The sequence below is a fragment of the Microtus ochrogaster genome, chromosome 4 (assembly GCF_000317375.1).
Source record: "Microtus ochrogaster isolate Prairie Vole_2 chromosome 4, MicOch1.0, whole genome shotgun sequence".
NCBI classification, from domain to species: Eukaryota; Metazoa; Chordata; class Mammalia; order Rodentia; family Cricetidae; genus Microtus; species Microtus ochrogaster.
Window position 1 is genome coordinate 21,893,261 of NC_022011.1, and position 23,311 is coordinate 21,916,571.

Below are 23,311 nucleotides of genomic sequence, written 5' to 3' on the forward strand. Positions count from 1 at the left end.
TTCCTGTCATGCCGTGTGTGTGTGTGTGTGTGTGTGTGTGTGTGTGTGTGTGTGTGTGTGTGTGTGAAGTCTACTTAAGAAAGGCTGAAGAGTGTAGCTCAAAGTCAGGTTACATGACCTGCAAGCACAAAGGCCTGGGATCAATACCAAGAAACATATAGACAAATCTACCACCACCACCAAATTATCTCACCATATTTTCAGAAAGGACTTTAAGTTCTGCTTTTCCTGTGTGGCTGAAAACTAGATGGGAATTGAGAGCTTCAGCTGACCTGGGTACCCAACAAAGTTACACAGAGAAAATCATGGGCAGAGACCCAGTGCATAGTTCTCCGGCTCTCTCCATTCTGTCTCATGGTACCCTGCCGGTCTCCAACCACTATTGTTAGGAGGGATGCGGGTGCACTCCAATAGACTTCAAAGGAAATGCCTGCAGCAGGCTTCTCTTACTTGCAGCTAAGAACCCTAACAGAACTGTACTAAGTTTTCGGAAAGAGACCCGTGAGACACTCTTTCCTACGCACAAAACTCCTAGTGTAATGAGAACAAAACTGGTCCCAAGAATGTTCGTCTCTAGCACAAAGCTCTTAAACACTGAGTCACACCACCAGAGGTGCACAGCAGGTGGGAAGATCTGGAGCCAAACCTTGCTTTGGAAGGACACAGAACAGTAATGAGTTGGTCCTGTGCGGCAGCGAGCTCATGTTCTGTAACTACTCCATCACTGAACTAGAGAGGATCGTGTAAGCTGGAGCCAGTGGGGGAGCCTGGGTTCAAATATTCTGTTCACATCAGCACAGCTACTGCCACATGATTTCCAAACAAATTAACTTAGGGTCACGCTGACTCAGGGCAAACCAATCATAGTCACTGTTCGAAGTAGGATAGTTAATGAGATTTTAGCACAGGCTTCATCCGGTCAAGAGAGCAATTACTATTCATCTGAATTCATAAGGCCTCAGTGTTGCTAGCATCAAGCTAATTCCACCTACTATACACAAATGAAAAAAATAGCCGTGTATCATTTTCAAACCCTGTGAACTTGGGCAAGCATTTGATCTCTGAGTACCAGCATGCTTCTCAGTTAAAACTGTTTAAAATGTCATGTCATATGACTGTCGCAAAGCAAACACTTTGTAGATTTGTCCCTTTTAAAACTCATGTTGAATTTTAGGTGCCAAGTGACAGTATTTAGAGGGTAGGCATCGAGGATCCAACATCTAAAATGGATTAATGCCATTATACATGGAGCAGGCTCATTATTGTGGGAGAGGGTTGACTATATAATTAATTTTTTAAATGATATAACATTGTACATATACATCATATGATATTTAAATTAGAGTCAATACGCTGGTTAGTTTATTTGAAACAAACTGCAGTCACCTAGCACGAGGGAACCTTAATTAAAGAATTGCCTCCATCAAATTGGCCTGAGGGCAAGTCTGTGGGACATTTTCTTAGTGATTTATACAATAAGGTCCAGTCCATCATGGGTGTTGCCACCCTGGGCAGGTCGTCCTGGGTTATATCAGAAAGCAGGCTGAGCCAGCCATGGAAAGTAAGCCAACAATGCTCTCGAGTGGTTTGTGCTTCAAGTTTCTACCTTGGCTTCCCTGAATGATGAGCACAACCTGTAATCCAAACACACCCTTCCTCCCCAATGTTGCTTTGGGTCAGTGTCCTATCAAAGCAATAGGGAGGCATGCTAGGGCAATCAGCAAATCTAACTGTTGCTACTACTCCTTCTGATTCTCATTGTTTTAATTTGCCTGTCTGTGTAACACCACAGAAACATGAGTATCCGTGGAGGCCAGAAAAGGGTGTCAGGTGCCCTGGACCTGGAGCTGCCTGTCATGGGTGTTAAAAATTGAACATGGGTCCTCGGCAAGTGCTTTTAACCACCAACCTATATCTTTATTTGCCACATTTTCTTTCTTAATGCTTAATGATTTTGCTTACTACATAGTTCTGAACAAACACCAGCTCTCAATACTTCTGAACTATAACAGTGCCTTATTTCAGACAGGGAAACTTTCCCTTGGGCAAATTTATTCCATATATCTCACTTGAGATTCACCACTTTGGGTTATCAATCTCTGCTATAATCCAGAACATTCTAGTAACAAGTGTGAAGCAGCACATTGAAGCCTTCTGAAAAGGAGTTTTCAGAGTAGACTCGGTCCTCCTAACAAGTCTTAATGAAGAGAGAAGTAAGAGGGAAACAAGACTCTTGGGACAGTTTGAGGGTGGGTTCTCCTTGTAGAAGTGAGGACCTAAACCCCTGACAATTCTCTGCTGTTTTCCTGATATACACGGGGCAGTGAGTTAGCTGATGTTGGAAAATCTCTAACGTGTGAATTTTCTGCCATCTACTGGTCATTCTTGTAAGAGACAACTATGTCCTTGGAGTTTGGTCAGTTTGTCAGTAGTACTTGGAGGTTTTGTCTTTAAGTGTCTAAATATTTAGGGATGCCATGTCTTCTGGATAGAGACACCTCTTTGGTCTTGGAGCTGAGAATGTACCTCAGGTGGTAGAGTGCTCGCCCAGCCTGCACGGGTATGAACTCCAGCACCACACAAACAAGATGTCGTGGACCCTCCTGTAATCTCACATACTAGGGAAGCAGAGGCGGGAAGCAGAGTAATCCTTGTCACGTAGTGAGTTTGAAGCCAGCCTGGGATACATGAAACCCTGTCTCAAAAACAGAAATCATTGACCTTTATATCACTATAGTATTTTTCTCTGATAGTAATATGGTAACACTCAGAGACACAAACTGGAAGGCTTAAACAGTCTCAAAGACAGATGTACAGAAAGACCCAAAGAAAAAGGACCTGAGCAGGTCCATCCACGCCCTCATTCTAAACCTGATTGCATTGCCGGAGTGCTGGAGCACAACTGGAATCTGTCCTGATGAGTTTAGGATGGAGATAGAGACTGAGGGAGGAGGATCGCGAGTTTAAAGCCAGCCTGCATATATAAGGAGTCTCTGACTCAAGAGCAAAATGAACAAAACTGTCAGCTTGGAGCTCCTTCTTCTACTCACTTAGACAACCCCCACGCGCGCAACCTTAAGGATGTACCTCTATGTGCTAAGGGACACCAGATTCCTAATACAGTGACTGTCCCGCGGTTCAGACTTCCAAGAGCAAGTCCCACAAGCAGAGCCCCGCCTCTTGCTTCAGCACCCGAGTTCCATTGGCTGACTGGACTGCGCGCGAGGTTGCAATTGGAAGAAGAGACTGTCCGTCAAACAGACGCTCCGCCTCACGACCGCCCCAGCCTCTCTTGTTGAAAAAAGACTGGCGAAGTTGTCCTAGTTCTGAGGGAGCGAGTTCATTGGTTTGGCGCGAACCCGCTCCAGTCAAGACAGGAACAGACTCAAGGTTTCGGTTAGAAACAGCGAGGTGTCAGTCAAGGGATGCATTTACCAATGAGCGCACAGTATTTGCAGAGGCGCTACCAGAATGGGGCGGGGCAGAAGGGAAAGGCTGCTCTTGATTGGGTGAAAGAAACAAGGCTCCGTCCCCTTGACCCAGCGTGCTAGCTGCGCTCTCTTCAGCCGGTAGTCTTCGGTACTAGCAGTGACCCGCTCCCGCCCGCTTCACAGCCCACCCTGGCTGCGTTCGGGAGAGGGTCTCTCGGAGAAGATTCCATAGAGTTTCGTGAGAGTCCCGCGCCATCCGTACGGTGAGGGAACGCAGCGTTCGGCGGCCCTCGGCGCTGCGGGGAATACCTGCCGCTGTGAAACCGGAAGTGTCCCTGGAGGCGTCGCTTCCGGAAGTGTGGCATACTCCCCACCACCACACCAGGAAGTGTGGTGCCGCCGCGGCTCCTGCAAGTGTTGCTCTCCACTCAGTTGAGATGCGGGGTTGAAACAGGTGTCAGTGTATCGCTGTTTGCGAAGGCTCATCGGAATGTCACCCTTCCCGAAAGTGCCGGAGGGTGCAAGTATTTGGTCATGGTTTTGAATGCCGTGTCCTGTCGGAAACCGTAGGGGAAACAGCGCTAGGAGCGTTGCCAGGGGGCCTGGCTCCTTAAAGGCTTTTAAGAAGTTTTCTGTTGCTGCCCATCACCCCCGATTCCCCTTCTTCCCAGGGATGTGCAGATGGAGTCCGGAGAAGGTAGTGCTGTCCCAGACCCCGGGGGCGTGGAGGACTTGGTGGACACGCAGTTCCCCGTTGAGGAGGCTGGAGACAGTGAACGGGTTCACTCGAGCACGCCGGATCCCGGAGATGGGGACCCGGAGATCACAGGTATAGCTCTCCTCGACTGAGTCTTGGAAGTAGTCCCTGGGGGTTGTCATTGCTAACTGAGGGGGAAAGAGATCAACGGGAGACCAGTGAGCAGTGTTTGGGGGCCCCAAGAAAGTAGCTTGAGGCATAGCTCGATCCGTCGTTGGTCACAGACTTGCTAATTTAATTGAAATCATTGAGAAATGGCAAAGAAGGCAGTGGGTGTCAGCTGTTGTCCGGGAGGGGCAAATGTATCCTGTCGTGAGGGGTCAGTGGTAGGAGGATGGGCTGTGTTAACTTGTCTCGAATCGGCCCATTTTAACACTGGAGTTCCCACATTCCGGGACACCCTTCTGTTGTGGGGAAGTCAGAATGTACTTGACCTGAGCTTAGATCTTTGAAGAATCAAGGAAGGGCGTGGGTTGGGTACAAAAAGGGAATGGAGACAAGTTGCTTGGGTATTTGGAAACGGGATTATCAGTGCACAATTAAGAAAATATGAAAACATGGGGTGTGAGAAAATTAGATGAGGTTGCAAACCGATGATTGTCGTTGGGTGGCTCAGTAGACGTCAGTGGCTGTGGGGATGAATGTGTGTGTGGAAGGAAGGAAAGGGTTTCATCCTGGGGGAAGAGCAGGGGATGTAGGAAAGCCTTATATGTTAGTGATGATTAATGGTGGACATTGAGAGAGTGGAGGGGCATGGAGCCGCCATGTAGGTTACTGGAGACTAAAGTGTTGCTGGTATTAATATGTACTTGCTGGGCTGTTAATGTAGCAGTAGAAGTATATAGGAGGAGTGGTTGAAGGTTTGGGGAGTCCTGGTGATCTGGATGTCAGTGGCTGTTAATGGCCACTCTAATGGGAGAATTAAGGATCGTTACTGAGAGTGTGGTTAAGCAAGAGTGTCAGTGGGCATCACTGGGGATTGGAGGATGTGGAGGAGGGTCTAAAGGATTAGGAGAGTCAGTGGGTGTATTTCACTGGTGGCCTTTGAGGGGTTAAGTACACATCAGAACAAACAAGCAGCCAGAGAAGTTAGTGAAGAGCCACTGCAGATAAACAGATTAATCGTTATTTGGAGACTGGGGCACTTTGAAGACCTAGGAATGGCAGTGCTGAAAGGAAATAACGGGGGGACCAGTAACGACAGTGAGAACATGTTGGAATATTTGTCTTTTCGGGTGGGCTCATTCAAACCTTAGTGGACACAGGTAGGAAGGTTCCAGCCACTGAATAGCAAGGAAGACTATGGAGAGCTTTGTCAGCATGCATGGGTTGTTGAGGGTCGGGGCTGGTAAGGATTTGATAGATCGTTGAAATACGGGGTTAGCAGGAGATGAGCCACTCAGGGCTCCCTTTCAGGATCCAAGGCCGAGGACCAGCCAGCCAGCCTCCTACCACCTTTGCCTCCTGCTGAGGCCCTGGCAAGCACTTGTGAGCCCTGGAAAACTGCAGCTTCCGACGACAATCCCCCTGGAGAACCCGAGAGTAGCACTGAGGGCCAGGGAGAAGACCCTGGTGACGGGGACCCCAGTGACGGGGACCCCAGTGATGAGGACCCCAGTGATGAGGACTGGCGCAGCCAAAGGAAGCATGTGTTTGTGCTGAGCGAGGCAGGCAAGCCCATCTACTCACGGTATGGTAGTGTGGAGGCCCTGTCTGCCACCATGGGTGTGATGACGGCCCTCGTGTCCTTCGTACAGAGTGCAGGAGATGCCATCCGAGCCATCTACGCCGGTGAGTGAAGAGAACGGGGGACATACTGGGGCTGGTGGGAATAGAGCTAGGAGTTCGGTGGTCTGTAACTAGCCGTGGGTAGCTCTGCCTGTCTGCTGTATACGTGAGTCTCTGTCGAGCCACCAGAAGTGAGTCAGTGAGGGTGTCTGTCGGGGGATTCATCTCTTTGGGTTCCATCCACGTGGCTGGCAGTATACCACCAGTTTGTCTGGGAGTGCAGAGGTGTGCTGTGTGGCCTGGCTTTGTTTCCGTCCTTGTCTGGTTTACCATTCCCACCACCCTGACTCCATGTTGTCTGTCTAAATTACATGATTCCTCCACAGCCCATGTATCTCTGCAAACATCCCAATATCCCCAGCTTGTCCGTGCCCTAATTTGAGTGCTGGCGGAGTCCGAGTTCGGGCTCAGGCCAGGGGCTGTACGTGTCGGAGAGTGTTTGGGAAAGCTGTCCTGTCTGATCCCTGGCTCATTCCTGGTCTGCCTCTGCCCCCGCCCACTCTTCCTTCCCTAGAGGACCACAAGCTGGTGTTCCTGCAGCAGGGCCCACTCCTGCTGGTGGCTGTATCCCGGACTCCACAATCGGCAGCGCAGTTACGGGGCGAGCTGCTAGCGGTGCACGCACAGATTGTGAGCACACTCACGCGTGCAAGCGTGGCCCGCATTTTCGCACATAAGCAGAACTATGACCTCCGTCGTCTGCTGGCTGGCTCAGAGCGCACACTGGACCGGCTCCTGGACAGTGTGGAGCAAGACCCTGGTGCCCTGCTCCTGGGTGCCGTGCGCTGTGTGCCTCTGGCCCGTCCACTGCGGGATGCCCTGGGTACACTTCTGCGGCGCTGTACAGCCCCGGGCCTGGCCCTGTCAGTGCTGGCTGTTGGCGGTCGACTGATAACAGCAGCCCAGGAGAGGAATGTGCTGGCGGAGTGCCGGCTGGACCCAGCTGATCTGCAGCTGCTGCTTGACTGGGTGGGTGCACCAGCCTTTGCAGCAGGTGAGGCATGGGCACCTGTGTGCCTGCCTCGCTTCAACCCAGATGGTTTCTTCTATGCCTATGTGGCCCGCCTGGATTCCATGCCTGTCTGCCTGCTACTGCTTGGTACCAACCGGGAAGCCTTCCATGCCATGGCTGCCTGTCGGCGCTTGGTTGAAGATGGAATGCACCACCTTGGTGCCCTGCGTACCCTTGGGGAGGCTGCCAGCTTCTCTAACGGACCTGCAGCCAGTGCCCCTGCCTACAGTGTGCAGGCTGTGGGAGCACCTGGCCTCCGGCATTTCCTCTATAAACCACTGGACATCCCTGACCAACACCGCCAGCTACCACAGTTTACCAGGTGGGCCCTGACCCTGCAGGCGATTGAAGACATGTCTAACCAGGACTGTCAGCATCTTATACACAGGAGTTAGGAGAGCTAGCCAGCCATGCCCTAGAAAGGGGGAGCAGACAGTTCTCTGATCTAGTGGGAGAAAGGGCCTCCTTCCTAGTTTAATGGAGGCAGCTTGGCTTACAACCGACGGAAACCCTCAAGCCTAAGGTGGGAGGCTGAGCCCCGTAACCTAATTGTAGTCCTAGACTGTGCTGGGAGGCAGGCCCAACGCCAACTCACGGTGCTACTGCCCCCCTCTGTTGCAGTCCTGAGCTAGAGGCCCCGTACAGCCACGGGGAGGAGCGACAGCGACTGTCCGACCTGTATCACCGCCTGCATGCTCGCCTCCATAGCACCTCCCGGCCCTTGCGCCTCATTTACCACGTGGCTGAGAAGGAGACGCTGCTGGCCTGGGTGAGTTGGTCATGCTGTCAGTAAATCAGTTCCCTACAGCAGGCCTGCTTTCCCTGTGACGAACCTTTAGCTTTAGTACCCACCATAGGCACACAGGGACCTTCCCAGGCTTTGCCTCTGTCTGCACCGCTGACCCTACGGGCACACGTGTCTTAAACTACAGAAGGATTTCTCACTGTATGCAGTCCTACCTTAGGCCTGCCATTCCTTTGCTTTTCCCCATGAGCAGTCAGGACAGGCAGGGTCTTGGCCTTTCACGGATCCCATCTGCAGCTGTCATTGCGCTTGCCAATTCCCTGTCTTCCAGGATAGAGCCCCCAGCTCTCCTTGACCACTGCAGGTTCAGGACCACTCCATGCCCTCTCCTCGGAGTGACCTTCCTGTGTGACTGTTAAAGATCAGCTACTGAGGGAGGCTGGTGGCCAGGCAGGCAGTTCCATAGGAAGGAAAGCCTTCCCCACTACATTCTGTAAACAACAGTGCATATTCATATGGATCCAGCACTGTTCTAGGTTAGCATTTTGGCTTTTGGTTTTTGTTGTTTCTAATTTTCAAGTAACTCTGGAGTTGGAAGTAGTAAAGCTAGTATAAGGAATTACCATGAAACGACCGTGCACTCACGTTCCCCAAAGGTAAATGTCCACAGGCTTCATTGGCCTTCTGCCAGCTGTCCGTTCATGTCAGCTTACTGGTCCAGAACCCAGCCCAGGATCATATGGTGGACCTGCTTTTTATGTACCCTGGTCTCATCTGTTCTGAAAAGGTCCCCCAGGCTTTGTGGCCTTGGCACTTGGGAAGGACATCAGTAAGCTGTCTTGTAGAGGGCCCCTTGGCTCGGGTCTTTGTCACACACACACACACACACACAGAGTCAGAACAATCCAGTTGAGCCACTGATCCAGCTGGCCTCTTGTCTGCCTTGATAGGATAATCCCAGGTTGCCTGCCTTAGCTCAGCAAGCCATATCCAGTTGCTGCCAAGCATGTCTCCAAGCTTCAGGAGCACCCAAGGTTGGCTTTGGGAGGCCAGGATTACGCCTGGCCAGCTCTAGCCCATCTGACTGTCTCCTCCCCATCTCCCCAGGTGACCTCCAAATTTGAGCTCTATACTTGCCTCAGCCCCCTGGTGACCAAGGCAGGTGCCATCTTAGTGGTGACGAAGCTCCTGCGCTGGGTGAGGAAGGAAGAGGACCGGCTTTTCATCCGTTACCCTCCCAAGTACTCCACACCGCCCTCCACCTCAGTGGACCAGGCCCCCAACAATGGCTTGTTCTCTGGACTCTGACTGACTGCCGGAGTCACCGGTTTTGGCTTCTAAATTCTGTCTCTGGAGATGTGGGAAGAAGTCTGTGTGGGGCTGGTCCTGGGCAGGTGGGCAAGATCTCAGGGTTTGCCCGTAACTGGGAGAAGGGGCACAGCAGCTAGGGGCACAGGTTGCTCTGTGAGCCCCCTTATGCACCTCCACATCTAGGAAAGTAAAAAACCTCCTTTGCCCTCTGCTTCACCCCCTTAACTAACCTGAATGCCACTGCACCCTTTACCAGCTGCCCCCCCCCCCCCCAGCCTCTTCTAAGCAGCACAGGTAGCTCCATGTCCATCTTCCAAGCAGACCTGAAACTGGGCTGAGGCTTCCTCAGGGTAGGGGTGAGTAACCCACAAGGGCTCAAGAATTTGCAATACAGGACTAGTCTAGAAGCCAGCCTAGAGCTGTTTAAAGAAAACTACAGAAAGGGCCTAAAATTGAATCCCACAAGACATTCCTCTGTCCCTCTGTCCTTCATGCCTTTTTTCCTCCATCATTTTCCCAAAAAAAAAAAAAAAAAAAAAACAAGCCCCACCGATTCGGGCTGTTTCTTACACGAATAATAACCTTGCCTCCAGTGTCTACCTGTGTAACACATGCCACGTGACTTCACCCGGCGGCCGGGATGCAGCAGCTTTGTGAAGATGCTCCTAGCCTCTAAGGCTTCTACTCATGAGAGATAACTTTCTTTCAGCCCTTTCACTGGAGATACGTGGACGGGACAGGGCTTGGGACTCTGTCGAACACATTTGTTCTGGACATTGGCCGCTTGCAGCAGCAAGAAAAAAAGAACCATTAAAGAGCTAGCACGCACAACCCTCCTCAACAGCCCACTACCTTGCTTCCCCAGCCTAGTTTAGCATTTGGCCCTGTGGTTGTGCGCATGCGTGCTATCAGTTGCGTTGCAGATGTTCTGCCACTTGCTCAGAGCAGATACCTATGTCGCCCCACCCCCTGGTTTCCTACAATCGATGTATCTGCGCGCGCTGCTTTTCCCAGCCACTGTTTTTCTACATGCGCAGATGCTCCACGTTAGGAAATGGCTGCCAAGTGGCTGGGAGCTGAGGAAGCTGAGGACGCCGGAGGTAGTGAGGGCCCACAGGGTAGAAGGGAGCGAGGCTTTGGCCCAAAATAATAATCGAGAGCAGTTTTTTTTAGAAAAAAAAAATGTTTTTAGCCTGTTGAGATTTTTAACTTCCACACAGTGGAAATAAATAACTTGAGTGTTCTCATCACCTAGGTTAACTTGCCAACATTATTGACGTTATTAAATACTTCGGCAGTTCTTTTCAGCAAATCGGGAAGGGACAGTGATGTTCTCACAAAAACTGCCCTCTTGCTACAGCCAGCCTAGATGATTACTACTTGGACTGATCAAGGCCCTTGAGAATGGTATTCTCACACTGTTTTCAGATTTGTTTTGACTTAAGTAATGAAGCTTCTCCCCTCATTGGGGTCAAGGAGGTGGAGTTGAGCCTAGAAACTACTGGAAATTGCAGTTCCTTCCGAAGAAAATGTGTATCACGGTAAATCCACCAGTAGAGCGTTTTTTTCATTACAGAAAAATTCCCAAACATTCCAAAGTAGAGAAAATAGCATGACCAGTGACCCTGACCCTGACCCTGCTTCAGTGGGTTCAAACGTCTTCATATTTATATCCACCTTCCCTTCCTGAGCACCAGGTCTGTCACCATGTGACCAAACGTGGGAGGCAGCATCTGGCTAGACCTGTCTATTCAGATTCCAAAACAATGGTGTGACCTTCAAAAACAAGACCCACAGTTTCCCTGGGCACCCAAAACACCTTCTTGGTGCTTGATACACGATTTATTTTTTCTTTTTTTAAAATGGGTGAATGATGAAATCATTTTAACAGAATCTGTCTTAAATTGTAGTCTCATTTGGGTGCCCATTTTCAAAGAATAATGAAAATCAGACAACCGTGAATCACACTTTACTGAGAGGTTGATACAGTGCCACAGAGATTTAAAATCTTAGCATCAAACTTTCAAATCTCTCATGTTTAATCAGGGACTTCACCGGCCCTGGAGGAAGTTGGGACGAATATCAGGTTATGTTTCTTTGCCACTGAATTGGGCTTAGGGGGAGCATACTTAGCACCAGTGGCATCCAGGCCTGCTGCTGGAGGCTTAGGTTTTTAGCAGATGCTCTTCCACATCTGTAGCTTCCATGCTAAGTAATCACAGGAGATTGAATACCCAAACACATGGACCAAAAGTGGTTAATGGTGACTTACCGACAGAGGCAGGGATACAAGAAGTGGTCACAAAAATGACCAAATCTAGGGAGAGTCATGTAGATTGTAGATTTTTGAAAGAGGTGGAAGAAACATAATTTTCAGTTGATAAGATTGTTCATTTATAAAAGATGGGCCCCAGAAGTTTTCTTTTTCTTGTTGAGTAGTTGGGGTTGTCAAGAACAGCTTCTTGGAAGGTATCTGAGGTAAGCACACTTTGATAACTGGTTAAGGGCCTTGGATTTGGGGGAGGGGAGCAAATTGAGGCCTCTTGTGATTCATTGTTTTATTTATCGCTTAGAAAACTAGGTAGTAATACGTAATTTAAAATTAAGAGGGAAAGGGAAAGTTGAGCAGCACCTGAGGATTATACATTAGCATCGGACCAATGTTAACACCCAGGTTTTAATGGCTATTGTACAGTTACTTGGAGTCTGTATATAGGAAATATGCACTGGAGTATTGAGTATTAATAGGTCATACTGTCTGCAGCTTACAGATGAAAAACACTCAAAATGTGGCGGGGATAATAGAGTACCACAGCCTATTTCTATGACTTTTGTGTACATCTGAAATAATTTCGAAATAAAATGTTAAAAAGGGGACTTATCCTCCACAGGCTCTCTTCTTTTGTAATAGGGAAGGTTTTTGTTGTTTTAAGTTAACAGAGATATGAAGACCAAAGCTAAAAAGAAATCCCACACTAGCTCAGAATTGAGTATAATAAAGGGTTGTTTATTTAGGGATAGACTCAGATCACAGTCCTCTGCTTGAATGGGGAACAGCAACTGAACTCCGCAGCCAGAAAAAAGCAAATGTGTGCTTTACATCGGCATTTATAGTAGAAGAGGCCACACCCAAGTGGGCAGATAACTCAAAGTCTACTGGCTGTAGGAATTTCTAGAACAGAGAAATTAGATTTAAAACTTTTTAAATTAAAATTTTAAAATTTTCTTATCACTTGGGGGGGCTTGAGAGATGGCTCAGTAGTTAAGAGCACTGGCTGCTCTTGCAGAGGACCAGATTCAATTCCCAGCATCCACACTGGCTCACAGCTGCCTGTAACTCTAATATACTCTTCTAAACGTCCACAGGGTAAAGCAGAAATGTGAACAGATAAACATGCAGGGCAAAACATTCAAACATGTTAAAATAGAGATAAAAATTTTTTTTACATTGTTCTTATCACTGACCAGGGGTCTTATGACCAGCAGTTGAAAAGCAGAGAGAGGAAAGCCATGGATGGAGCTTCTGCAGACGTAGTTGCAAAGGCCAGCTGGAGAGCACGTGCCTCTTACATGTGGTCTGAATGTTGGCCATACTACGTGGGGATTGCTGAGCATACTGGGAGTGAGTAGAGTAGCAGAAGAAACAAAGATGGCTGGATGTTACCAGTCCTATTGTCTGGGCCGTGTATATTAGGGTTCGTCCCGACATCCTCACCCTGCACTTGAAAGATTTCATAAAAGGTTAAGCCGACAGTCACCTTTCTCTGTCATGTGCTTTTCTTTCTTTGCAAAAATTTTAAAATGATTTTAAATAATAAAAATGTCTCAGGAGGAGATATATCCTATATATGTGTGTGTCATATATATACATATATAATACTCTGGTTTCTCTTCAGATCGTATAAATCTTTTGCCTTTTACATATATATGCATATATATGTGTATATACATATACATATACATACATACATACATATATATATATATATATATATATATATATATGCAGAGATGAGTGTATCATGGTAAGGAGATTCAGGACCAAAGAGAAGGGGAATTTTTATTTCTTCAAAGATTTTGTAGTGTTTGGAGTTTTAGGATGTTATTTCTGTATTAATTTTTTAAGTGAGTGACACATGAAATATATTTATTTTAAAAGATGAAAATATAGCCACTGAGCTGCTGACAGTGGTTAATTCTGAGAAGGGAATGTTGGTGAAATGAGACTTAAAAAAGATTTTACTTATATTTTAGTGTGTGTGTGTGTGTGTGTGTGTGTGTGTGTGTGTGTGGTATGTACATGTGAGCACAGGTGCCAGAGAAGGCCAGAGAGGGCACTGGGTTCCCTTAGCTGGAATCAGGTAGTTGTAAGCTGTCTGAGGTAGGTGCTGGGTACTGAACGTTGGGTCCTCTGGAAGAGTAGTACTCCTGCCCTTGTTACCTCTTAGCCCTTTCTCCATCCCATGGACATTTAATGCCATGTTCCACTATCCATGTCTAAGTAACTAAAATAATTAAAGTGCAGAGGCAAACAAATGATTCCTAGTTCATTATAGCGAGAAAAAAAGGTGTGAAGAAGATGAACAAGTGCCCAGCATTCAGCAAGACAAGTTCAAGGTAAAAAAGCAAACAAAACAGAAGAGCTTCTGTATGATGTGAATGCTACCGGCTGTAAAGAATTCCACCCTACCAGTGTGCCCTAACTGATGCTCTGAGGTGTCTTCAGGTTCCTACCGGATACTGTGTTTGGCACTGGAGCAGTGAAGGTCATGTCTACCTCTCTTAATGGTGCCTTTAAGATCATTCTTTGGAATGGAGTTTCTGATAAGGACGAGATAAGAATGTCTTGGTGCAGAGTCCCAGAAAGCTTGAACTGAGGTGCTGTTTTAGTCAGTCAAATGTAGTGATAGGCACAGCCTCTGATGTAGTGTGCGTTCTGGAAGTAGTATTCAGATGTGTTTCACAAGCACTGGCCAAGGGAAGCAGAAGCACGTGTCAAATGGATACTAGGTAAAAGTGTGCCCCTCAAGCTGGCCACGTAGCTTAGCATTCGCAGGGTTCCAGGTTTGATGTACAGCATCCCAAAGACTAATTGAAATAAAACTATGACCCCTTCCCCAGCTTGGGCCCACCAGAGCTTCAAAGTATTATACATGATACATACCTATGAAGCTGTTGCAAAATAAAAAAAAAAGTGCCAAAAGTGACCTTATTTGAAAACAGAATGTTCTAGTTTCATTTCTGTTGCTGTGATAAACTATTCTGATAGAAAGCAACTTAGAGGAGAAAGTTTATTTGGGGTAAAGTTTATTTGGTGTACAGTTCCAGTGATAGTGCATCACTGTAGTGAGGAGCAGCGGGCCACTTCCCGCCGCCCAGCTCCCACACGGCTAGCTTTACCCAAAATAACAACACACAAATTGTATTCTTTTGAACACTACTTGGCCCATTAGCTCTAGCCTCTTACTGGCTAATTCTCACATCTTGATTAACCCATTTCTAATAATCTGTGTAGCACCACGAAGCGGTAGCTTACCAGGAAAGATCTTAACGTGCGTCTGCGTTGGAGAGGAGAATCATGGTGACTGCCTGACTCGGCTTCTTTCTCCCAGCATTCTGTTCTGTTTACTCCACCTACCTAATTTTCTGTCCTATTAAAGGGCCAAGGCAGTGTTTTTGTTTAACCAATGAAATCAGCACAAAACAGAGGACTTCCACATCACATCACAGCTGGGAAGTCAGGGCAGGAACTCACTGAAGCAGCTGCTCATGCCACCCACCCACAGAGGGAAACACGTGCCGCCATGTTGCCTTCTTGCTCCCTGCTCTCAGTCAGCCTTTTCCTCTTTGTCAGGTCCCTAACTCAGGGACTAGTATAGCAATAGCTGGACCCTCCCGCATTGACTAACAGTCTAGACAATCCCCCAGCACCGTACCCACAGGCCAACCTGATCTAGGTCACTCTCCCATCGAGGCTTTCTTCTCCAGTGATTCTAGGTTGTGGCAAGTTGATAATTAAAACTGTCAGGGCAGGAGAGAGGGCTCAGTGGTTAAGAGCACCTGGCTGCTTTTCCACATGACCTGGGTTTGATTCCCAGCATCCACACAGCTGCTCACAACCTTCTATAACTCCAGTTAGGGGATCTGACTCTTCTTATGACCTCTGGGCACCAGACATGTAGAGCACAGATGTAAATGCAGGTATTATCCATACACATCCAGACCAAACAAAATACGAAGTAACCAGCATATAGGATCTTTGTAGATATAACTACTTAGAATGAGGTCATACTGATTTAGGATGAACATTAGTTCAGTGGTAAATATCCTTACAAAAGAAAGGAAACATGGAGCACAGTGACATCAGACACAGAGGGAGGACCTACTTTATAGTACTTTGTCTCTGCAGGTGAGAAAAGGAAACAGTAACCGTGTCACATTTGTGGCTGTGAAGGAGACAGCCTATAGAGAGCAGTAGGACGCTGCTCTTAAATTACGGCATATGTACACTGAAAGACTGCACTGCCACCGAAGAAGAAACTGAGCACTTGTCACGTGAAAACCAGGAGAGCTGTGACATCCTGTGTGACTTAGTGTCCTGCCTGTGGAGAAAGGGTGTTTGCCTGTGTGTCAAGCAACAGCTTGGGTCACCCAATGTCTTCTAAGGAGAGGAACTGGGAACTTGCGGTCTGAGGCCAAGGGACTCTTTACTGCTGTGGAGAAGCACTTTCTGCCTGTGGTCTGTGTTTATGAGCTATATTTCTTCTCTGTCCTGCTTTCTATGGAAAGGTGCAGGTCACTGGGATTTGAGCTTTTATAGTTGATCTCAAGAATTGGTGGCATTCTTCCTAGGACTGTTTGTTTGAATTTTGAAAGTACTATGGGCTCATGCCGAACGATCTGTAGAAGTATGCATCATGAAAAATGCCTTTGCTCGAATCAGGAGCCACATCAGTTCAGTTCGTTGTAGTGTGTTGATACAGGCCTCAGGTCATTCTTTCTCCTTTTTATTTCTTCTGTGCATTCGAACTCATGTTTGAAGACATTTACAATATTAACTGAAAATCTTAGAGATCAACTTTCATGATTTTAGATCTCAGTATTGGAATTATGTTCAAAATTATTCAGCCCCAAACTTTGGGGCTTAGGATCTTTGGCCTTAGGATATTTACACCCCAAACAGAGTTGACTGTTAAGTTCTACAGCTTCAAGGAAGAAACTGTTAACTTGACTGATGGGAATATCTCCTAATGCTGCTCGCTCTTCCATTGTTGACTTTTAGTAGTTATCTATGACTGTACGAAAAGAGTCGAGAGGAGAGGTTCTTACACTGGCTCCACATAAGAGTGCATAACTAATTACAGTGTAATAAGAAGATAGGTAATGCAAGTGCTCAGTATTTTTGAGGCCAAGAGGTTAAACCTAAGGAGTTCACCAAGATTCAGGAATGAAAGCCCACACAAGATGAACTGTGAAACTGAACTGAGGGTTTAGGAGAAGAACGAAGTCACAAGTCACCGTTTCTGGCAAGAACAGTAGCGTATTTCCCGCCATCTTCCTTGTGCCTTTAAACAATCTGAAGGGAGGAGAGGTGGACAAGACTAAGCTGAACAGAGATCCCTGGGTCCTGCCCTCTAGTGATTAGCTCTGTCCCTGCCTCTAGTTAGGCTTGAGAAAGATGGGTACAATCTTAATGTGGGTTTTTCCCCAGTCTCCACGGTGCATCTGCATGTACGTGTAAGTGTGTGTGCGTGCGTGTGTGCGTGTGTGTGTGTGTGTGTGTGTGTGTGTATTTGTGTGTGTGTGTCTGTATGTATTGATTCCTAGTCTTCATAATATTGAATTGATTCCCAAAAGCATCATTACCATGTTCACCTGTCCTTTCTTTGTATGTATTTTGGGTTACTATAAAAAATGTCAAAATCTTGGTGTAATTCCAATTTTTTTGGTGGGGTCTTTCTTTTTTTTTTCTTCTTTATTTATTGTTTTACATTGTGACCACAGCTTCCCCTTCTTCCTCTCCTCCCAGTCCTCTGCCCACTTCCTCTCTGTCCCCCACCCATTCCTCCTCCATTTCTATTCAGAAAAGGGCAGCCCTCCCATGGATAGCAACAAAACATGGCATATCAAATTGAAGTAGGACTGAGCACCGTGTTGGGGGTCTTTTATGCTTTCATAAACAGTGTTTCGGCTGTACATCAAGAGGTTCCTCAACCCATTTTTTCTGCTTAAAATAAATGCTTAGGGACTGGGATGATGGTTGCGTAGGTAAAGTACTTGCTGCACAAGCCTGAGGACCTGAGTTCAGATCCCACACCAAGTACAGCAGTCAGAGTCTGTAACCCCCGCCCGGGGTGAGCAGGGATGAGGGTTGGATATGAGTCAGTTTCTGGACTCAGGCTGGCTAGGTAGTCCAGCTGACATGAACAGCCCCACGTACAGTGGGAGACTATGTCACAGAAGTGCAGTGGCGTGTGACAGAGAAGTTGGCTTCTGTCCTGTAAATTTGTCCACATGAATAAATGCACCTCCCCATATCTGATACATATGTACAGCAACTTACACACATGAGTTAAATATATATGTATTAGCAGCATGCATAGCCATGTCTAGACCCATCAGTTCGTTAGAATTTACAAATTAGGGCTACAATTAATTTTAAAGAAATCAGTATGTAATCTGATTAAAACTTCCCCAATGCTTTCAGCAGCAGCAGAGTCAGGGATACATTCTTAGCCTGAGTTGGACCACGGGGAGTTCTGGAGTGTTTTTTTGTCCTCTTGTGGAGAAGCTGATTCATTGGCTATACATCATGCTCCTTAGATACAGAGAACAGGGTTCCCTGGGTGCCCTGCTCTGATGGAAACCTGACCCTCATCCCAGCCTTGGCTGCAGCCCAGGAGTCTCTACAGAATTCTCGCTGCTCCTCTACCGGGGTTTATGTCTTCCCTGGCTTTACCTTTACTCATACTGGGTCCTGTAATTATGGTTTTCCTTTCTACAGGGCAGGCCACTTCTCTGAGTAAGACTGAAGACTTGCTGGAAACAGTGAAAAAGCTGCAGAAAGGTCAGGTATCCTGTGTCTGAGTCTTAGATTTTGAGTCAGGCAAGCAGAGTTAGAATTAAAACCCTCCACCCACGGCTCTGGAAAACAATCCTATTGCACAGACTTATTCTTTTTGCTTGTTTGTTTTGTCTATTGATTTTATTGAGCTATATCTTTTCCTCCATCCCCTCCTTTCTTCTTCCCTCCCCTTCTGCCCTCCCCCATGGTCCACATGCTCCCAATTTACTCAGGAGATCTTGGCACAGACTTGTTCTTACTCACTTTTATTCTTTGAGTTGAAAATCAAGTCCCACAGCTAAAAATTCAAAATCTTTAAGAGGATGGAAAAGCCTCCACTTACAGAGGCACACAGACACACACACACACACACACACACACACACACACACAGAGAGAGAGAGAGAGAGAGAGAGAGAGAGAGAGAAATACACATACATGCCATTCATTAGCCCATCCATCCATTCATCTGTCCATGTGTTCATCCATCTATCCATCCATCCATCCATCCATCTAACCACACACGCCTCCCCATGGCGCACAGGGCCTGTTTCCATATCTCAAGAAGCACCAATACCCATCTGGTCCTTAACACCTCACCTGGTGTCATCTTGGTAACTGGTACTGCCCCCAGACTGAGTCATAGCCAGCCCGCCACCCCACCCCACCGAGAATGCAAGCCCTGCAAGGACTTGTCACAGATCCCAATGCTGCTCCCTAGGAGCTTGTGGTTGGCTACCAGCAGAAACCCAGCACCAGATAGGAGTCCCCCTCCCCCCAGGACAGCCGAGCATCTGCCTTTCCTGCCTCAATCTGCCTTCTTTCTTCAGAGGGAAGCCTGGAACCCCAGATTGAGGACCTGATTCATCGAATTAATGAGCTGCAGCAAGGTAAATGTGGGAACCTAGACTGGCCGGTGGATACCAGCAGGAAAAAGCCTGGACTGGGCGTACCTCCACCCAGGGCTGTCAGAGAAAAGAGTAAGCCATGCCACAGCTGTAGGAAAAACTCCAGGGCTGTACTCATGTGATCCCTTCTTCCTTTCCCTGGTCCAGAAAAGAGGAGATCCAGCGTGGAACTGGGAGAGGCCCAAGCACTCCAGGAAGCCATGAATCAGGAACTAGATTCCTGTGAGTGGGACCAAAAGAAGGAGCCAGGGATCCCTTGACCGCTGTTGGCATTTCCAAACAGGCCTCGGGGCCTTCGCACAGACTGTGCCCCCACCTGCGGTCCTCCGAACCCATACAACTCAGATTGCCCACTACATCCTGCTATCTTTCAGTTCCCAGCTCAGATAGCCCTGATGAACCCATTTTTGATGATTTCATCTAAAAACGGAATCCTACCCCCTCTCCATCCCCACTTCTCCCTCCCTCTGCTTTTGCTTCGTTTCTTCCTTCGGAGCCTATCTATTTTTACCCGACATATTTGTTTCTTTAACAGTTCACTCTTCCTTCCTGAATGAACTTGTACTTCCTTTGGGTAGTCATTCCTTTGCCTCTGTTGGCACTTACAGAGGACATGGGTGTGGGGGCATGAGAGGAGGTGGCCCCTGTGGGAGAAGATTGCAAGGGAAGGAGTGTAGTAATATGAGCGGCGGGCTGCTTCCCGCCACCCCGCTGCCCGCAAGGCTAGCTTTACCCAAAATAATTACATGGACACTGTATTCTTTTAATGACTGCTTGGCCCTTTAGCTCTAGCCCTTTTCTCGGCTAACTCTCGTACCTGGACTAACCCATTTCCAATCATGTGTGTCGCACCCCAAGGTGCGCTTACCGGGAGATTCTAGCCTACGTCCATCCTGGGTCGGAGCTTCATCGCGTGTGCCTCAGAGAGCAGAGCTCTCGCCTCTGCCCGCTAGAGTGGAGTATCGTGTCTCTGAGGCATCTGCCCCCGAGAGGAGAGCTGTCGAGTGTCTGAGCTCACTTCCTCTTCCTCCCAGAGTTCTAACCTATCAGGGCAAGCAGCTTCTTTATTTAATCAACCAATGACCTTCCTCCATCAAAGGAGAAAGATACCTCCATCTCCCCATCTTCTGTGTGATTTTTCCGACTGGATGAAATTGCAATGGGGGTATGGGATATAGGCTCCAGAGGCTGAAAGTGTCACCGTGTTTTCCAGTGAATGACGAGAAAGCTCACCTAGAGGAGGTCCTGGGCAAGAAGCAAGGTATTCCGTTCTTCATTCTTCCCATTGCTTCACGAAGCCCACCCCCTGAGCAGCCACGGGAGTCCCGCTGACCACCCACGGGAGTCCCGCTGACCACCCCCTGAGCAGCCACGGGAGTCCCGCTGACCGCCCCCTGAGCAGCCATGGGAGTCCCACTCCTGAGTAGCCACAGGAGTCTTGCTGACCACCCCCTGAGCAGCCACGGAAGTCCCACTGACCACCCCCTGAGTAGCCACGGAAGTCCCGCTGACCACCCCCTGAGTAGCCACAGGAGTCCCGCTGAAAGCTGTGTCCCCGGGCTTCTCTCAACTCTTTCCCTGGCTGCTCTTGTGGAGAATACACCCAAGCCCTGTGAGTGCCCACCAACATCCAAGGTCATGTGGGGCCTCCAGACTCCGCCCAACCTCGTTCCCCCAAGGTCAAGGTCCCCCATCTGTCTCTCTTGTCTGCTTTCTCCACAGAGGCTCTGATGATTCTCCAGAAGCATTGCCAAGAGAAGGAAAGTGAGACTCAGTGGTAAGAGTCTTCCCCAGCTCTGCCTCTTGAGGAGGAGAGAGCAGAAGCTAGTATAAGGAAGCATGGACACACAATACACATTCCTCTTTCCCTTCTCTAAAACAGAGCATCAAGACAGGATCCTTCCCTAGCCTTGAAGTGTGGTGACAGAATCATACCAACAGTTTGACCAACTGCACCCTCATACAGTTTCCTTGGGAATTAGATGGACAGGGCTGTGGTCTCCCAGAGGGATGCAGACTGGATTACTCGTAACAAAAGAAAGAGAAGCATTCATGGAAAGAGTGGAGGCTCAGGCAGAATCTGAGGGCAAATGATCTGTCTGTCCCCTCCCAGGAAGAATACCGTCCCATTGTCAGGATTCAGACCGAGCAAGCTGGGGTTATTCCTAAACCCAGGGTCTGGTAGACAGCTAAGTCAGGTGGGCGTGGAGCTCATATGCAGAAAAGGTGATGAAGAGGAGGGTTTTATAGAACCATGAAGGGAAGCACTGGGCAGGAAGCGCCACAGGCCTGACGGACTGACTGGGCCCTGGACACAGTTCTGGGTATCTGTCCACAGGTTGAATGCTAACGGCCAACTGCAGGAGCAAGTGGAGGATCTGACAAATCAGCGCAAGGACCTCTGGGAGTTCCATGTAAGCCATGATGTCTCTTCCAACCTCCACCCCTCCCAGGACTTTAGCATATCCCCACCCCATCCCCTCACCCCCCAATCCCCCACCCCTGCTTAGGCCCAACATCCTGGGAGAGACCCTGACTCTTCTCTTCATGTCACCTTTGGCCCCACAACTGGCTGCTTTTCCCCACCCCCTCTTCCATACCTAGCGCCCTTTGCTGGCTGTTGTCATAGCTTCTGTGGATTCTGCGTCTCCTGAAAGTGGCCCATGGGACCCTTGAGGAAATGTTCATTCAGCTGCAGATGGGAGCATCAGACAGCATTCCAGGCAGGGTGGGACAGTGGTACACCAAAAGGCCCTTTCTGCCTCAAGGGGCAAGGGACCCAGAGTCCAGCCAAGGAGGCAAAGTAGATAGATCCTGTAAGCCTGGGGCACTGCCTCTGACCTGTCGGTATCTGACCACACGTGTTGAACACTTGAGTGTAGAAGTGTTCCTTCTTGAGAAAGGCCGAACTCCTGGAACATTCTGTAGGGGTCAGAAGAGTTGTAAGAAGTAGATTCAGAAATATGGGCACATTGGGCTGAAGTGAGTCTGTAGCCACAGCAGGAACTGCAGAGTTAAAGAATGAGTGCATGACCTAGTGTAAGGAAGGAAAGCGCAGAGAGGGATGAACTGGAGGTGTAATCAGGACAGAAGGACAGAGAGACGAGCCTCTTTCCTCGCAGGTCCTACAGCAGCGGCTGACCCAGGAGATCAGCACAATGGAACACAACCAGGATCAGCTGCTGATGGAGAGTGAGACCAGGGCAGTGATGGGCGGTGGGGCACAGGGTTTCAGGGAACCGCCCCTGATAGCCACCGCTGCCTGCAGGGACTCTGCTGTGCGCCAGACTGCAGGAAGTGGAGAAGAGGCTGCAGACAGCTAGGGAGGCCCAGAACCCCCTTGGCAACTGTGGGTGAGAGGAGGACCATGCCCATCAGCTCGCGCCTCTGATCTTTCGGCCTCTGTCTTGACTCTTCCTCCCTGATGCCCTGGGCAATTGCTCGTTTTCTTCTCTCTGCTTTTCTCATAGGCTGGAGGAATTGGGGGGACAGTCCCAGAGCATCCCGGAAAGTCAGAATGACAGGGGAGACATAGGCACCCAGTGAACAGAAGCAGAGACTAGAGAGAAGTAAGTGGGGGCCCTTGGAGATCCCCTGAGAAGGGGGATCCAAGGCTTCCAGAAATCTCCAGTACTGGGACGCTCTGAGGGAGCCACCTGGAGCTTGCAGGTGCAGACAATAGGGTGTCTGAGTAAGAGTGTTTGAGATTCTGGGTGTCAGCAACCTGATCCCACTGTTCTTAGGTTGACCAAAGAGGAGCAGCATCAGTTGGAGCCATCAGGAGAGCTGCCAGGGACAGGGATGCCCTGCTCAGCCATGAGGAGCCACAAGTGCTCATGTCCCTTTAAGACCTACCAAGAAATAAAGACGATTGCTAGAATCCACTGAGTGTGTGCATATGAAGTTGCTGGAAGTGAGAGGCTCCAGCCATGGGGTGGGCAGGTAAATGTCCAGGGCGTCCCTGTGTGTAACATCAGCTGGACATCATTCATCAGCCATAGACATACAGGAGATACTCAATAAATGCTTCCGGGGCCCCCAGGGAATGAGTGTCAGATGATGAGGGTTCCGTCCATTTCCCTGGCCATGCCCAAAGGTACAGAAGCATCTACCCATCAATAGAGACCCAGGCAGACACTCCAGTGGTCCAGAGAAGTCCCAGCCTCCCCAGGTGTCAGTGTTCCCTGTAGGGTGGGTCCTTGACAACTCAGACCTATCCCTCTTGCCTGTGGTCCTTCTCACAGCTGGGCTCATGTCCCACTGACGTCTTTTCTTGCTGTCCAGACTTCTAGGCCA

At 48.6% G+C, this 23,311-nt stretch overlaps 2 protein-coding genes and 1 pseudogene across 2 annotated transcripts; 2 read left to right on the forward strand and 1 right to left on the reverse strand.

The window, feature by feature from the left end:
• Window positions 1-3,762: 3,762 nt before the first annotated feature.
• On the forward strand, window positions 3,763-11,919 carry Mon1b (MON1 homolog B, secretory trafficking associated). Its single transcript, XM_026778652.1, has 5 exons — window positions 3,763-4,260; window positions 5,605-5,979; window positions 6,491-7,310; window positions 7,610-7,757; window positions 8,841-11,919. Exons 1-5 carry the CDS (start codon window positions 4,113-4,115, stop codon window positions 9,039-9,041), a joined length of 1,692 nt encoding a protein of 563 aa, XP_026634453.1. The 5' UTR covers window positions 3,763-4,112; the 3' UTR covers window positions 9,042-11,919.
• A 4,214-nt stretch (window positions 11,920-16,133) lies between these two features.
• LOC113455659 lies at window positions 16,134-16,598 on the reverse strand (annotated as a pseudogene).
• Window positions 16,599-18,029: 1,431 nt separating this feature from the next.
• Window positions 18,030-22,874, forward strand: Syce1l (synaptonemal complex central element protein 1 like). Its single transcript, XM_026777646.1, has 9 exons — window positions 18,030-18,111; window positions 18,938-18,997; window positions 19,163-19,237; window positions 20,229-20,276; window positions 20,738-20,792; window positions 21,354-21,429; window positions 22,138-22,207; window positions 22,284-22,584; window positions 22,759-22,874. Exons 1-8 carry the CDS (start codon window positions 18,030-18,032, stop codon window positions 22,370-22,372), a joined length of 555 nt encoding a protein of 184 aa, XP_026633447.1. The 3' UTR covers window positions 22,373-22,584; window positions 22,759-22,874.
• The last annotated feature ends 437 nt before the right edge of the window (window positions 22,875-23,311 follow it).